The sequence below is a fragment of the Thermobia domestica genome, chromosome 2 (assembly GCF_964235325.1).
Source record: "Thermobia domestica chromosome 2, izTheDome1.hap1.1, whole genome shotgun sequence".
Taxonomy (NCBI): domain Eukaryota; kingdom Metazoa; phylum Arthropoda; class Insecta; order Zygentoma; family Lepismatidae; genus Thermobia; species Thermobia domestica.
Genome location: NC_137455.1, coordinates 19478991 through 19495236, shown reverse-complemented (window position 1 = coordinate 19495236; position 16246 = coordinate 19478991). Strand labels below are relative to the sequence as shown.

The 16246-nt window shown below is 33.0% G+C and overlaps 1 protein-coding gene across 38 annotated transcripts in view; it reads left to right on the top strand.

Moving 5' to 3' along the window:
• The window catches only part of shot (dystonin-like protein short stop), a 620212-nt gene that overhangs the window by 575366 nt on the left and 28600 nt on the right, over positions 1 to 16246 (top strand). For 34 of the 38 annotated variants that reach the window (XM_081739920.1, XM_081739887.1, XM_081739913.1 and 31 more), the window contains 2 exons: positions 3973 to 4050; positions 6445 to 6617. In XM_081739920.1, coding sequence (XP_081596046.1) covers positions 3973 to 4050; positions 6445 to 6617 — 251 coding nt within the window. Of the gene's footprint in view, positions 1 to 3972; positions 4051 to 6444; positions 6618 to 11588; positions 11702 to 16246 lie in introns of all 38 variants that reach the window. The other 4 variants (XM_081739979.1, XM_081739970.1, XM_081739748.1 and 1 more) reach the window with 2 other exon arrangements.

The window sequence follows — 16246 nt, the reverse complement described above, 5'->3', positions numbered from 1 at the left end:
AGCATTCATATTCAGCTAAGGGCAAAGGAGGGGAGATTTCCCCCCCCCCCCAGAAGAGGAAACTTTATTTTATATATAAATAAAACCCATCCCAGAGTTTGGAGCTCTTAAAAGTAGCTCTTAGTAGCACTATTACAACCCCCCTTCCCCAGAAGTCCGTCCTGGATCAGCCCCTGGCTAAGGGCACTTGGTTATACGATGAGACGAGATCAATTTGCCCAAGATAGGGCTTATTGGCAAATTTATGCAATAAATTGGGTATTTTCTTTATCCTTAAGTTTGGAGGTAATGCCTTCTCGTTATGAGCACGTAAATCAAGAACTAGCCTTAGTTTACCATTGGCTTTGGGTACTACATATAACGCATTTTAGAATGGACTATTGCTACGCCGGATGACCCTAAATTTCTCCATTTCCCGAAATTGTTCGCGATACTTCACTGGAATACCGTACAATTGTCCGACGATAGGTTCCAGTAATTCTATCTTATAACTAAACTTATTACATTTGCCACGAAACTTGGCAGACTGGACTGGACTGGTCTGAGCTTCATTAGTAATGAGAATAAACCCTGTTTTTGTTCATCGTTAAGCATTACTGCTTTACCGACATATTCCTGTATAACTTGAATTGAAAAATATAAATCTTCCGGAATTAGAGTTTTTTTTTTTTTTGTTTTGTTTTTTTGCAGATTGGTAACCCTGTTTGACATCTATATCAACCTGGTTTGTACTAAAACTAGACACTTACCCTAAATGTAACTGATCATTAAATTGAGCACACTTAGCTCGCTTATAAGATCAATATTACATGATTTCAGATGGCAATAATAAAAATAAGGTACCAAGGGTTTATCACAAAAATGTTCACTTCTTAGTTTTATTTACCGTACAAGACTCTTCAATACAAATAGATTGTAAATTCTTTGATTCTTCTTGCAAGTTCATTTTCTTTGACTCTAACTGATAATTATGGACACTAGTGGGATTAACTCGATTAACTTTGAACTTTGCTTAGGGCAAGTAACAAATAGCTCTCGCCTTCGGTGCGAGCGGTCCCGAGTTCGATTCCCGGTGGGGGCACTCGGTCAAAAAATTGTAAAAAGCTTTTTCAGGCCAGCAATCCTGAATGAAGTTTTCCTGGGTTTTCCCTCATTCACACAGGCAAATGCCGGGTGATACCTAACATATAGGTCCCAGGCCGCTTCTTTCCTTCCCTTTCCCCGAATAGTGTGCTCGCCGAGGGACGTCATCTTCATACGGGCTACATAGCCATAAATGTCAAAAGCCCAGAAATCTAAATCCTAAATCCTAAGTAACAAATAGAACACGAGAAAAAGCAGGATTCTTTACTGCCGGGAGGGAAAAAAAGCAGTTTTTGGAATATTGTAGATCTTTATGCACTTTACTTTCTGTTTAGGAAACACGGAGGTTAGTATGAAAAATTTAAATAAGTATTTCTTACGTTCTTTAAGTAACAAAGAAAATTACTCAAATTGGCTCGTCAGTCCTTACGTTATTCTGGACAAAAAAAAGTATATATGGGGTCTATATGTACTTTTGCTTGCAACTATGTAATATAAAATAGTATAGAAATGACGAAAATCAGATCTCAAAGATGTACAGAAGTAATATTTTAACTCGGCCTCATTTTCAAATATTTAATATTTAACAACACTTTAAGAATAGTTGCAGTTAATAACAGAAAAAAAAAGTTTCTTTTCTTTTTTTTTTAAAGTTCTGCTTAATCTGAAAAGAACACAATTTTCAATGCAATACAATAAGATCTTAATTAAATGAGAAATTATAATATATATAATTCGGAAAGTTTTTTTAAATCTTCAAGAGTTTTACCTGAGTGGTTCGTCAGTAATTGTCTTAAGTTGAGTTAAATACAGATTCAAACACCATCTCACCCAATGATATACGAGGGATGATCGGAAAGTAAGATTACAAAGCCTTCAGTCAAACATGTATATATTATTTCATACAACCAATACAGCCAACAGATAATACATACATTAGGTTATTTTTCAACATAGTTTCCATATCGGTTGAACCACTTGTCGCATCGTGGGATGAGTTTTCAAGATTTGCTCCTGGTAAAAATCCTGTCCTTGCGTGTTCAGCCACGTTGTCACAAAGTATTTCACCTCCTCGTGTGAAGCGAAGCGACGGCCTCCTAGGTGCTGCTTCAAGTGCGGGAACAGGTGGAAGTCGCTTGGAGCGAGGTCCGGGCTGTAGGGAGAGTGATCGACGATGTCACACCGAAACTACTTCATCAGCGTGGTGGTCCTCTGGGCTCCTCGTCGGTGACCTTTCCTCTACAAGCCGCGAAGTTCCGACAACATTCTGCGACATGCTGACGAGACATTACAGTCTTTCCGTAAACCTCTACCAGCCGCGGTTACATGTTTCGCCCACAGAAATCGAATAACTGAGCGAATTTTTTCGCAAGACCAGTTTTCCAGACTAGTCGCCTATTTGTGTTTACCTGTAACTAGCGCCATAGGTGGCGGGTAGCTGAAACTCTGCATAGTTGTCAACTCCATGTATTAAAATTACCGCACACTCCTCATTCCTCTGTAACAGACGAAACTCTAGAAATATCAACATTGTAACATTAGTTTCTGATCGTCCCTTGTATATACCGTACAGTTCATATCCACCTGTTCGCATTAAAATCAAAATTAAATTTTCACAGATAGAAATATAGGATTATACATTATTTAGTTCTTGATTTAAAACTACATATTTTTTTCTGAAAAATATGAAATTAATATTTAGAAAATATATATATGAGGATGATGTAATATTTTAAAATTAGTTGACTAAAAGTGTTGTCGAAAATTGAAAAAATATGAAGTTTGAGATCTGATTTCATCTTAAGGTGATATAGCAATAACAATATTCTTTTTATTTAATTTACAATATTTAATGTTAGGAAAATATTTTCTCTTCCCGGGAAATGAATGTGTTGTTTTCTTCTATTCGAAAACAAAAATTTCTGTTTCTGAAATAGTGAAATATATTTTCTCACAAATTTTCAGATTAATTATTAAGGATATATTATTCTATCTTTTCTTTCTTAAGTTTCAGGATATGAATCATAAAAGTAAAATTTTAGGGAGAAAAAAAAACTTTTTTAATAAAGAAAGTAGCTGTGTTTTAAAAGTAGCTCATCTTAATAGTAAATTAATACTATATAGAAGATTTAATCATCATAATAATAATAATTAGAAAATCAGAATTTGCTTTAGAAGTATGCACTAACAACTTCACTTAACTATTTCTCTCTTCCTTCTAATTATCCTTCAAACATTTGATTATTATTTTTTTTTTATTTTCTACAATGTAGCATACACTCCTCCTGAGGTGACAGTTGTTTGAGCCTGAATTATTTTGTAATTTTTTTGTCAACTACAGCTAATGACAGTAGAATCTTGAAAACTATCTGTAAGAAGAAAAAACATTAACGTCAGCTTTATTTACATCTGTCTTTCTTTTCTTCTGACATGTACTAATATTTTTATATATATAACAAAATGCAACTGCAAGTCAGAAGTACTTTTTTTTTCTATTGTATTGTAAAATTGAAAGCACTAGTATTTTTTTTCCGATAGGCATGTAATTAATTGGTAGTTAACTTAAGTAAATTGATCCTAACTATAATATGCTTCTTTCCTTGTCTTTTTTTCTTTTTTTAATCCTTTATTCCCTTTTGACATTTATCCTCATTTCCTTTATCCTTTCTTTTATCCCTTTCTTGTTTTGTCATTATCCAATCCCCTTTTTTCTATCGCTTGATATTCTATTCACTTTTTCTTTATGAACCTTTCTTTTTGTGCTTGATTTGCAAATTTGCATGTTTTCATTATGGGTTTTGCTTTGCTTTACTTCTTATTTTGAAAACTCTTATCTCTCACTATTTGCGCATTGCGTGGCTTGGATTTATACACTTATTTACTGATCAGTGGTTTTGTGTCCTATACCGGACCCTAACAAACCTGAGGAACATGAAGCCTGGTGTCCCTTGGGGCCTATTGAGCAATGTAAGAAAAAAACAAAAGCATGCATGTATTTTGTTGTGTACTATTTTGTATATTGCTTTCACCAAATTTAGCATGTATAAACACAGGTTGTTTTTGTTCTGGTAGTTGTTTTTGTTCTGTTAGAGACGTCACTTTTCATATGTTTCCTTGTCAGTTGTGTGGTGTGAGATTTAGTATAATCGTGATAGTTTTTAATTTTGTGAATTTTTGTCTTTTGAAAAAAAGAAATAATAAAAAGTACAAATACCCATGCGTTTTCGGCAGTATAGGAAATTTTACACACTCGCGCTTGGTGTTATGTGCAAGTGATATATGTATGTTTAAAAGTTTCTCTTTGGATTCAATATGAAATTGTTCATTCAAGGATAACTTCTTATGCTTAGCATTGAGAAGATTTAAATATGTTTTAAACAATGTATCTATACAAAGGAGAATAACTCGTAGTTATGCTGCTATACTTTTGTCAATAACTGAAGGGGAAGCATGCATTTTGTATAAATTGATGATGATACAGATCATCAATATGGTATATTTGACCAAAGCTTTATACAAAAATATTCGTAGGTACGTATAGTTTGGGACTATCTATTTATCTATCTGGTAGTTTTTTCTTTAAAAAAAGTCATGCATTACGAAATATACTGTGGCTGTAAAGAAGAAATATTAATGTTTTATGCCGAAATTAAAACTACTTCTAAATCTGGGAACAAAATATTACTTAAAAAAAAAAAAAAAAAAGCATGAGCAGCATGCAATGGGATTATAATTGTTGTAGAAGATAATACCCAGTAGATAATATGTTTGTACAACTCAAGTTACTATAAATTAGATTACATTAGCTTTTATTTTCTTTTTATCGTTCTGGAATATTATTAGAATACACAAACTTCTTAGTTTTGTATCAACTCAAATTTGATCTTTCGTAATTATAGGTTTACCTTTGTTGCAAGTTTTGAATTAAATGTAATATTCAGATATTTTATAGATTTAAATTGTTATAATAGGCTAAAAATATTCCAAATAATGAGATTATCGTAGAAAATTACTGATATTAAAACACTATAATAAGCAGGAATAATTAGTTTTATGGTGACAAATTTTTCATTACTACAAGTTTTCTAAACTAAGATTTATTAATCTTGGATAAATTAATATTTCTTGATTCTGGACGATAGACTTTCGTTTATTTATTCTGTAGAAATAATTAAGTATATATTGCAGAAGACGAAATAAATTATTATTATTTAAAATAAATCCATCGTTATTCCTTTAACGATATAGATACATGTAATTATTCTGATAGAATAATTGATAGATGAACACTAAGTATGGCATAAGCTCGTTTTACATTAGTGATAAGCGTTACTTTTTTATTGATGTATTATGAAAGTTACTTCTAGTGTACTTATAGACTTAGCAATACATGGCAAGTAAATACATGAAAAGGTGATTTAATTAGTTATACATATTTTGATTTCCGTGACTAGTTGTTTTATATCGGTAATCACTTGCCTGCACAGCTTAACACCTGATAGCATAAGTAGCGATATTTATTACGTCAGGCAAGCAAGCGATAGCGCAGATAGCGACATCTATTAGCATCAGACAGGCAAGTGATAACGCAGATAACGACATTTGTTGGCATTAGGCAGGCAAGTGGTAGCGCAGATAGCGACACCTGTTAGCGTGACTGCTTATTAGGATTATTGATGATTGCAGATGTTTTTTTTCTTTTCATCTCTATATTAAGACCAATATAGTAAATTTAAAATCACTCAGAAATTGTTTCATAGGATTATTTATAGTAAATAATTTTTCAGATATGTTTGACTTTTATACAGGTTTAATAGAAAATATACTCTTTAAGAAAAAAAAAAAAAGGCGAAAGAAAGAAAAAACGGGAGAGGGAGGTGGAAAAATATAGTATTTAAATGGTCCTAATAGAAGACTAATATAATAAATGATTGTATTGCAAGAGACTTAACAGTTACACCCTTCACAGACAGAAAATGATCTATTGAATCCAAGGAGATAAGTGTCAGCTCACAAATGCTTCATTTATTTAATTTCTTTTTGGATGGTGTCCTGTTATATTCATATCAATATTTTATGCTTTCAAAAAGATGTGTCTTTGTCAGTGATACAGAAATTTTAGTTGCTCCTATTTTTTTTAATATATATTTTATTTGTGTGTAAATATACACATAATATTTATATATATACATTTTTTTTTACATGAACGAATTGGCTGCACCATTATTTTTTTACTATACTTTTTTGTGTTCTTAGCATGTTATAATTTTTCTGTAGCACGCTAAATATTTTTTTGACGTTTAGATTAGTCCCAAAAGTTCCTTTAACCCCAATGTTTTGTGTGCTTTCACCTCCCACTAGCTAAGGGCCGTACAAACATCGAGCTTCGTGAACAGTTCATCTTGGCTGAGGGAGTATCTCAGAGCATGACTCCCTTCAAATCCAAACCAAGTCCTAACAACTCAGTGTCAGGCCCATCTGGAGCTGCGGCTCGTGCGTCACAATCCCTTACCATGGCAGGCCCCATCACGAAGGTTTGTTTATGCATTTCATCACAATCTTGTTTCGCAATAATAAAAACATTTTTAACAAATTTTAATCGGATTTTTTTAAGAACAAATATTATTTTTATCTAATTTTTTTTAACTCTAAAGCACAAGTCATTTCATTTCATTATTTACATTTTTAACAAAAAAGAAGTTTAAAAAATAGTGCTTTTCATAGACAAAAAAAAAGCACTTGTCGAAGGAAAATATACTATACAAGTGGAAATCATGTGGAATTGTTTTGTCCCTCTTGTTGGATGGATCTGTTGAATAGGGATTCGTGTTAATTAATTGTTCTGTGTTGTTTTGTCTTCAAGGACAATCAAGAAAGTAGTTTGGAAGGCTTGGTGCTTGTGAGCCTTTGGGTGCCCCATTAGGTAGAGAACCCTACGTTTTTCTTGCAAGTTTACAAGTTTCTAACATCATAATGTGACGATATATCTGGATTCTTGAGGAAAGAATATGTAATTCACGAAATGCGTTGGGAGTAACTTCACTGATCTCCAGAAACCGTTGAACTCAGTTTTGCATGCCCCGGTGAATGTTTTTGCTTTTTAATTGTTCAAGTCTCCGAGTCTTGATTGTGTACACCCTCCCAGATCCAAATCTGGTGGATGTGCTGGCTACACATCCAAAACGTTACCAATTCATTGAAAGATAAATTCCGATTTATGTTGTTTTTAATGTGAGGAATGGGATTAATCTTGTCGGAAGTATTCCTGGGTAAGATTGGCCGATAAATTGTTTCAGCAAGAAATGTTCTGAATATTATTAGGTATTTGCAAGATTAAAATTTGCCCCACTATTCTCCCACGATATAATGCACACAGATTTTTTGAAGTTAAAATATTATCGGTTTCTCCTTTCCAGAAAGTGTATTCACAAATTCTCACTGGCAGGCAAAATATCTTTTGTGCGAGTGGTCCCGGGTTCGATTCCCGGTGGGGACACTCGGTCGAAAAAAGTGGTAAACGCTTTTTGAAGCCAGCCATCCTGAGTAGTGAGGTTTGCTGGATTTTTCTTATTCTCACCAGGCAAATGCCGGGGTAGTACCTAACATGCAGGTCCCAGGCCACTTCCTTCCTTCCCTCTCCTCGAATAGTGTGATCGTCGAGGGACGTTATTCCTCATCGTGACGGCGTAACATGGCCATAGCTGCCGAAAACCCAGAAATCTAATTTCTAAATTCCCCTCCCTGGCAGGCAAGACACGAAATTTTTGTTCCAGAAGGTCTTTAGATGTTTTAAAAAGAAAAAGGAATTAGGCTACCGAATACAATGTCCATAGACTGCTTCCAAACACGTCATCAATCTGTTCAGCGACTAACAGTTTTACCAAACTTGCTTCTCAAAAGTAACTGATTACTCCCCACATAACAAATTCCTCTGAAAGAAGAAACCAGGTATGTTTCAATGAACATCTTATTTGTGGGTTAACTAATTATTTACTACGAGTTCCTTTGTGGCTAAGCAGTTAGCGTACGCGCCTTTGGCGTGGGGAAACCCGGGTTCGATTACCGGCGGGAGCTCATGTGGATCGGGTTCCACGTTAATCAGTAGGTTCCGGCTCATATAGCCTCGCTGCTGAAAGGGACGTTAAACTCAAAATCAACTCAACTCAGTTGTTTATTACAAGAAAGGAAAAAAAAAACTTCTGTACCCAGTGGGACATCCTTTATTATTCATATTTAAGAACCAAACTATGAAATAGCGACAGAAAGAAACGTTTGTTTTGTCTGTCCTTTTTAAATACCAACATCAATTGTTAACTAAAAAGCCTATGAAAAGCACTTTGGGGTTAAGCAGAGATCACAGACATATAAACTATTTTTATTATTATTATTATTATTATTATTATTTTATAAATACACACTATAGTTCTTAAACCTTTCCTTTTTATTGCTTACTTTTGTATATTATACGCTTTTAGACTTCTTTCTGTTTTGTCCTGTTTATTTTAGTAGGGAGAAAAGAGAACACACCTTGCGTTCCCTGTTTTCTAGTGGCATTAAGGAAATAAAAGCTTGCATTTTATTATTTTTTTGCGCAAGAATGAAATGACTTTGGCTTTTTTCAAAGATTTTTTTTTTCGTAGTTCTTGAACTTGTTGCAAGTCTTACATAAAGTGCAAGTGTACACAGGTTAGTAAGCATGTTTGGCTAGGGCTTCACCTTTTACAGTGCCATATTGGGTATGGAGTACGTATAAAGCAGCACCTGCATGGTAAGCTATTTTGTAGTATGTATTTATTTGATGGTGAGTACATAAAAAGTGCAGTACATACCTCAGGAGATACCATAAAATGGATTCTACCTCCCTTTTTTCTCCAAACCTTATGTTATACTGATTCCTTATGCTCTATTTTCTTCTTTTTTTTCAGCCTTCGTTTTGAAGAAATATACAAAATACCTTATATTCTCTTCATCTTTTCTTATTACTTTGTCACCACGTTTCCTTTACTTATATGTTAGTATCTAAAGATAGTTTCGGATAGTAAAACTAGGTTAAACTAAGTTTCTCCAGCAATTATTTTCAACAGTTTTCATCGATTTTTTTTTTTCATCAAACTCAATATTTTGCGGGAAACTAAACTGAAGTAATCAATAAATGTAATTACAGCTGTTTTAGAGAAATTTGTATTTTCTTAAACTAGAAATACAAATTTGCTGAGCAAAGCAACGTTTATTTAAAAATAATAAATGTGTAACAGTTTCGCCAACTAACTGAACATTATTGGCTTCATCAGAAACTAACATGAAGCCAGTGTGTTCAGTTAGTTGGCGAAACTGTTACACATTTATTATTTTAAAATAAATATTGCTTTGCTCAGCGATTTAAAATAATACATGTGTAACAGTTTCGCCAACTAACTGAACATATTAGCTTCATCAGAAACTGACATGAAGCCAGTGTGTTCAGTTAGTTGGCGAAACTGTTACACATGTATTATTTTAAAATAAATATTGCTTTGCTCAGCGATTTAAAATAATACATTTGTAACAGTTTCGCCAACTAACTGAACATATTAGCTTCATCAGAAACTGACATGAAGCCAGTGTGTTCAGTTAGTTGGCGAAACTGTTACACATTTATTATTTTAAAATAAATATTGCTTTACTCAGCAATTTATATTTATAGTTTGATATTTAACATAGCAAAGCTAGTACGAACCATTTCTCAACTGTTAACACTTTGGCATTGTAATCAGCAGATTTCATGTTCGAACCTCGTAGTCGACTGCTTTTTGTTTTCCCACCAGATAACTGTTGGAATGATATTTAGTATATTGGCACTGATCGATGTCCTTTCAAAATTTTTATCGTCTTTCTAGTTTGTTTTTTTTTCATCTCTAAAGAAAATCGATGAAAATTTGTGAAAATAAGCGATAAATAAGTGGTGGTGCAGATCTCGGTAAGTATGTTGTAAATACTATAAAGGTTATATAAAATAATTTTCTCTCTTAATTCCGCCAGGATAACACTTTTAAGATCAATAGAAAATCACCAACGTGCAGTAATGCTAATTATTGTAACTTAAAACTTTTCTTCTTAGATTAACAAGAACAGTATACAGTAACTTTTTTGGAGGCGAGATAGTCCAGTAGGAGTCAAAGTTAATATTATCTTCTGCCCTAGAAAAATCGTTTTTAATTTCCTATATCTTTAAAGTACCGTACAACATTATTTGTGCTTACATTAACTCTGGTTACTAATGAGAACACACAATCGATCTAAGTGATGTAATCCTGAGTTGTAATATATTCTGTTATACTCTAGTTGCCATGAAAGAACTCGGAAGATACTGCTAAGAAACTAAAATGAACATTCTCATGACACAGAGCAGGGCCGGTCCTAGGCAATTTGCCACCCAATGTAATTACATCACTTGCCGCCCTGCCCCCTCCTCTAGAAAGAACAAATCTTAAAAGCTACTATTTTAAGTATGCTACCCCATCGTGAACAACGATCGGAGGGAAAGAGAACTCACACTCAGAAAGGCCTAAACACTACAAATACAATCTCGTTGTGTTTTTTTCTTTAAATAATAATCTATTATGTTAGTGAAAGATAAAGCAAACACACCTGCAGAGATTTTTTTTTCTTTTTTTTTTTTTTTAGAATTCAGTATCGAGCTTCAATCTCAATATAGTAGTTTACAATTCCAGTGCAACTAACTCTTTTATCTTTCTTTTTGCTTTTCCTTCTACATCTGTTAAGAAAAAAAATGTCCACCTTCAATGATAAGGAACTTGTTTGTGACAAAGACAAGACTAGTTTTCATATCAAAACTGTGATAACTAACTAAATGGAACAGGTGTTCACTACTGTTCGAGAACTGAGTTCTTGTATTTGACAACGATCAAGCAATTTATACTGGGATTTGTTTGACCGTTTGTCTTAACGCTGATCATGTGACCTTAAACTGATGCGACCTAAACATGATTTAGGAATGTAGTACTTAAGCAGAAGGTAAACTTTAACTACCATCATTATGAAGTTTATTTCCAACAAGAAGTATTTGTTTTAAAATAATATAGTTACGATAGATTTTGTCGCCCCGTGCAAATGCATGTGTTGAACCTATGGTAGAGCCGGCCTTGCACTAGAGTTTGTTCTTAACATGGGGACATAATAGCTATTGAGTGTAGAATGAATATTTACTTAAAATAATTGAAAATAAAAAACGATCATAGTTCTGCATTGGTGATTTTTTTAATTGGTCATTCTAGATACTAATAGATAAGAACTTAAAATAAATAATTATATACAAGTATATAAAAAATATATTTCTAAGTTGCCAACGTGTTTTTGGTAAAGGCTATTTACTTTATGTTCTAGTTTACTTAAGTCAATCTAAGCTTTCTCTTTCAGTTGAAAACGCTTTTTTTCTTTCTCTTCACTTGCATGCATTCAAATAATAATACTTTTTTCCGTTCTGTTACGGCTGCCCCTTTTTGCAGCCCAGTACTTCTTGACGCAATTGATGCCAATTTTCGAATCACTGAGGCAGCAGGAAGAAATCCCGTGTTCCTATCCGCTTGCAATGGGTTCACAAGGCCCAGTATATCATTGGGTAAATGTCCTATACACGTTTTCTATGTTCTTAAATTTATATATATACATTCAATAAAAAAAAGCAACGAACAACTAATGATGGTTTGAAACCTGCATTTGAAAGACTCCTGTGTACGGCTAATGTCAACTGCATTTTACCTAATAATTGTGCAGTGTCTTCAGTGTGGACTGAACAAGTGTTGCTAAGATGACTGTATTGTTTCCTTCCTAGCGGATGCCATCAATATGCATGCAGAGTTTTCTGAATGCTGTACAAGTACATTTTTTTGAAGAATGATGCTTGAAAAGAGTGAAGCAATCATGGCTTTAGAACTGAGAGTTTTAGGAAAAAATCAAGAATATTCATTTTTTTCTTCATATTTTTATCCAGTTAAGGAAAGTCAATAAAATTGAAATAAAGAAAAGCTCTGATTTAATACCAAGAAAAAAAAAAATAGATTTACTTCTCCAAGGATGTGCCTGCTTATGTAGAGATTTGAATGATTGTATATCTAGTCCTTACGATATGCTAATTATCAAGCCAACATCGATTCAGCTCTGAGTTACTAATGCCTTTATGTCGTTATTGATGTTATTACAACTGAAACCCGTGAAGTTACCATTAATACAATGTTTGTTAACTCCAAATGGAATTTTCATTGTCAAAATAATCTCGTCTATGAAGACAAATGCGAAACAAAACTCTTTATACATTGACTATGTAAATTGTACAAAGTAGGGATGGGCAAAACAGTTTCAATTTTTAAAAAAATCAGAAACCTCTTTCGGCTTTTCGAAAACCGATTCGCCTTTGGATCGAAATCGGTTTGATAGAAAACCTGTTTGTGCGCCCAGCACTGGTATAAACTGCATGTTAAATTTTAACATCTCGCTTATGGAATGAATCAATATCAATGTGAAACGTATCGAAGTTAGTATATTATATATTTTTTTTCTTTCTTCAGACGCACAAACCCTGAAGAAAGCACTATAGATGAAGAAACATGTTGAAACTGTGTTTTGGCTTTATAACATCATCTTCATCACACATATCTAACTTGTTAACTAGGATAATGTGTTCGTTGTCGGTGCTGTTATAATACCGACAATGTAAATACGCATAGTTCGGTAATATATTTATTCAGCTGTAGAATTTTGTTCAGTATTACCTAAATAAGAATCCGTAGAAACCTAAAATACTAATTTTAAATTTTTTCCCTATATTTTAAGAAAAATGATCAATCTGAGAAAAAAAACAACGTAAAAACAGTTAATACTTCAGTATAAAAATAGTCATTTTGCCGCACCTTAAATTTCAAATATGCGAATTATTTTTAGAAGGATAAAGAAGGTATAACAACCTAAAAATTATTTATCTAAAATTATTATTCTAAATTTATCAGAATTTGAGGAAGTATAGAAATCCGGTTGGCCAGACTCTTTCTAACTAAAACTAACTCCATGGTCTATGGGACCTAGAGCTTCAATGCCGCGTTCACGAAAGCTCTCCACTGACTTCTATCTTTAACCAACTGTATCCAGTTTCTACTTTGTATTCCTATTTCTGCGACATCCATCTTAATATTGTCCTCCCATCTGCACCAAGGTCTTCCTAATGGTCGTTTTCCGATTGGACTTCCAGCTAAAAGTTTGAAAACGTTCCTACTTTCTTCCGTCCTGGCTACATGACTTGCCGTTTGAGTCTCCTGGCCTTGATGATCCTAACAATGTTTGGTATTATCTAGTTCCTCGTTATGAAGTTTCCGCCATTCCTCTTAGGTCCGAATATTCGTTTCAGGATGTTGTTCTGAAATACTTTCAAACTACATTCTTCCCTCAGAGTAAGCGACCGTGTTTCGCAACCATACAGAACAGCAGGCATGATTCTCGTTTTATATATTTTAAGCTTCAAATTCCTCGACAGAATTCACGAGGACAAAAGATTTAGAACTGAATAATAACATGGATTCCGTGGTTTTAGTCGACATGGACTGAAAAGATACAGATTATTATTATTATTATTATTATTATTATTATTATTATTATTATTATTATTATTATTATTATTATTATTAATTGAACAAAATTATACAATTATACAAGCCGACAGATCAATTGACATTTCTGTTTCCGTAATAACTATAAAATATCCGTAGTATTTCCTACTTTTCGCTTTCTTGATTGACATTGTACTAGCTATTTTTTTCATGTTTTCTAAATCTCCGTTAACTACTCTGAATTCTCAGTTCTTAAGCCTAATATCAAAATTCTAATTTGAGAACGTACCATACCATTAACAGACCTACTAATTAATTGATTGAATAGTTATGTTTTCGTGTTTACAAAATAATTTCTTTAACTGTATGTTCCCTCCCTCTTCTAAACTCTCATGCATGCATTTGTACATCCGTCTAGATTAGAAACTTTTTTCTCAGTCTGTCAAGTTTGCCTCTTTCTTTTTTCTTTGTTTTTCATTTTTGTTTTAAACTTATTTTTATTTATTTTTTTATAATTATTATTAGTATTATGAATGAGTTGCATTTAACTTAAATGGTCGCACTACAAGATTTTCGAGCGTAAAAAGGTCTTAGTGTATAAAATTACGTTAAAAAATATACCGGATTATTTGTTCTTAAAAACAAAAATGAAAAACAATAAAAGAAAGCTGGCAGATTAATTGGATCTCCTGTAGCTAGATGGAGTTACATTTCGCTTCCTTACTAAGCTAACTACTAGATATTCTAAACATGTAAGTTCCCACTTATAGCATGAAAGGCGACTCATCGTTGTTCCAACAACAGTGAGCTGTTACTGTAACAATTTCTAAGTTGGCTCTAAAATGAGTTGCCATAAACATTACTTTAGCGTTGGCGCAACGTTGAGTTATTATAGATAAACGTTACTTTGACGTTGGTCCAGCGTTGGGCCGACGTTGAGTTATTGTAGCAAAGCATTACTTTGGCGTTGGTCCAGCGTTGAGTTATTTTAGCTAAGCAGTACTTTGACGTTGGTCCAGCATTGGCCCAACGTTGAGTTATTGTAGCTAAGCATTACTTTGGCGTTGGTTCAGCGTTGAATTATTGTGACTAAGCATTACTTTGACGTTGGTCCAACGTTGGCCCAACGTTGATTTATTGTAGCTAAGCATTACTTCGACGTTGGTCTGGCAGTGGCATACTCATTATTTAGTTACCTAATGTTTTTCTGTCATGTTTAGATTATCTCATGAGTTAACCCGTTGCATGGTTAATGATGGTAGGTACCCATTTAATATTCGTTGGTTTCTCTTGCTCATGCTAGTCGAAATAGCCGGAGTTGAAGACCATCACCAATTGCTCTATGTTTCCCAGTTGCCTCTGGTGAGTCAAAATATTTCAATAAATTTAATAGTTTATATTGTTTTAAACACAGAGATGTGACATAATGTTTAATACCAAGCTGTTTTTGGATCAAATTTTGCTTATGAAAAAGTATCAAATAATTATTATGAATGTCTTCAGAAAAGTGTGTTAGCCTATTATAGAAATTCCTAGTTTTCAAGTATAATATCAGTGAATATTTTTATATTGTGTTTAAAAGTAGGTTTGTCATTGAATAATTTTCTCACATTTTTCAGTGGTTCTGGATATGCATGTTGCTTGAAAGAAGTCAGTTATAACGTCATAAAATTCTCAGTAATTATCTGCACGCTGAAGACTCGTTTACATAGTGTTTAGTATTGTAAATTGTAGGTCTCAGTTAACTGAAGAGTTACCTCTTGTAAAACATGGTCAGCGTACTCAGCTTTCACGAAAGAAATTCGGTTTTTGGTGTATATGTAGTTCGATAACAAATGAACAAACAAATCCGTTAACTACATTGAAATCGTGTTCTTCTTAACTGTGCTAAGCTACTTTGGAAAATGTGAGAAAAATGTTAGGTTAAGTAGTTCTTTCTTTTCAAATTTGATAGTTTCATCACCTTTTCAGTGTTCTTTTTATATGTAAATTGGTTAAAAACAACAAACAATACCGCTCTTGCAACAAATAAAGTTTGTATACTTTTGGAGTTTTGTAAAAATCAGACAGAACAGATATAACTGAATTGCAAGAAATGTCACTTGCCGTATTCCATGAGCTACATTGACACAGTGTCTTGTAAAAAATATTCACACGAAAGTATACACAAAGTACTTGATTGTTGCAGTCAATTACTCCTAGATGTTATCAGATTACTTGAGATCCAAAGGGTTTGAAACATGTTAATACGAGCTATGAAAATCTACTTCGGTACTAGTTCAGAATTTGTAAATGATATCTGTAATTGTTTAAGTTACAAAGAAACAGTTTTCTGGCACTATAAGAAAAAAAAATCTTTAAATCAAAATATAAATTTATTTCATACAATAATATAAGTTCATGATCGCGGTTCTTCGACGAAATTTTTTGTTGCGTGCTTTATTGAAAAAAGAGCAATTTTCGGAGATACAACAGTGTATATATATATATATATATATATATATATATATATATATATATATATATATATATATATATATATATATGTATGTATAATATAATATTTA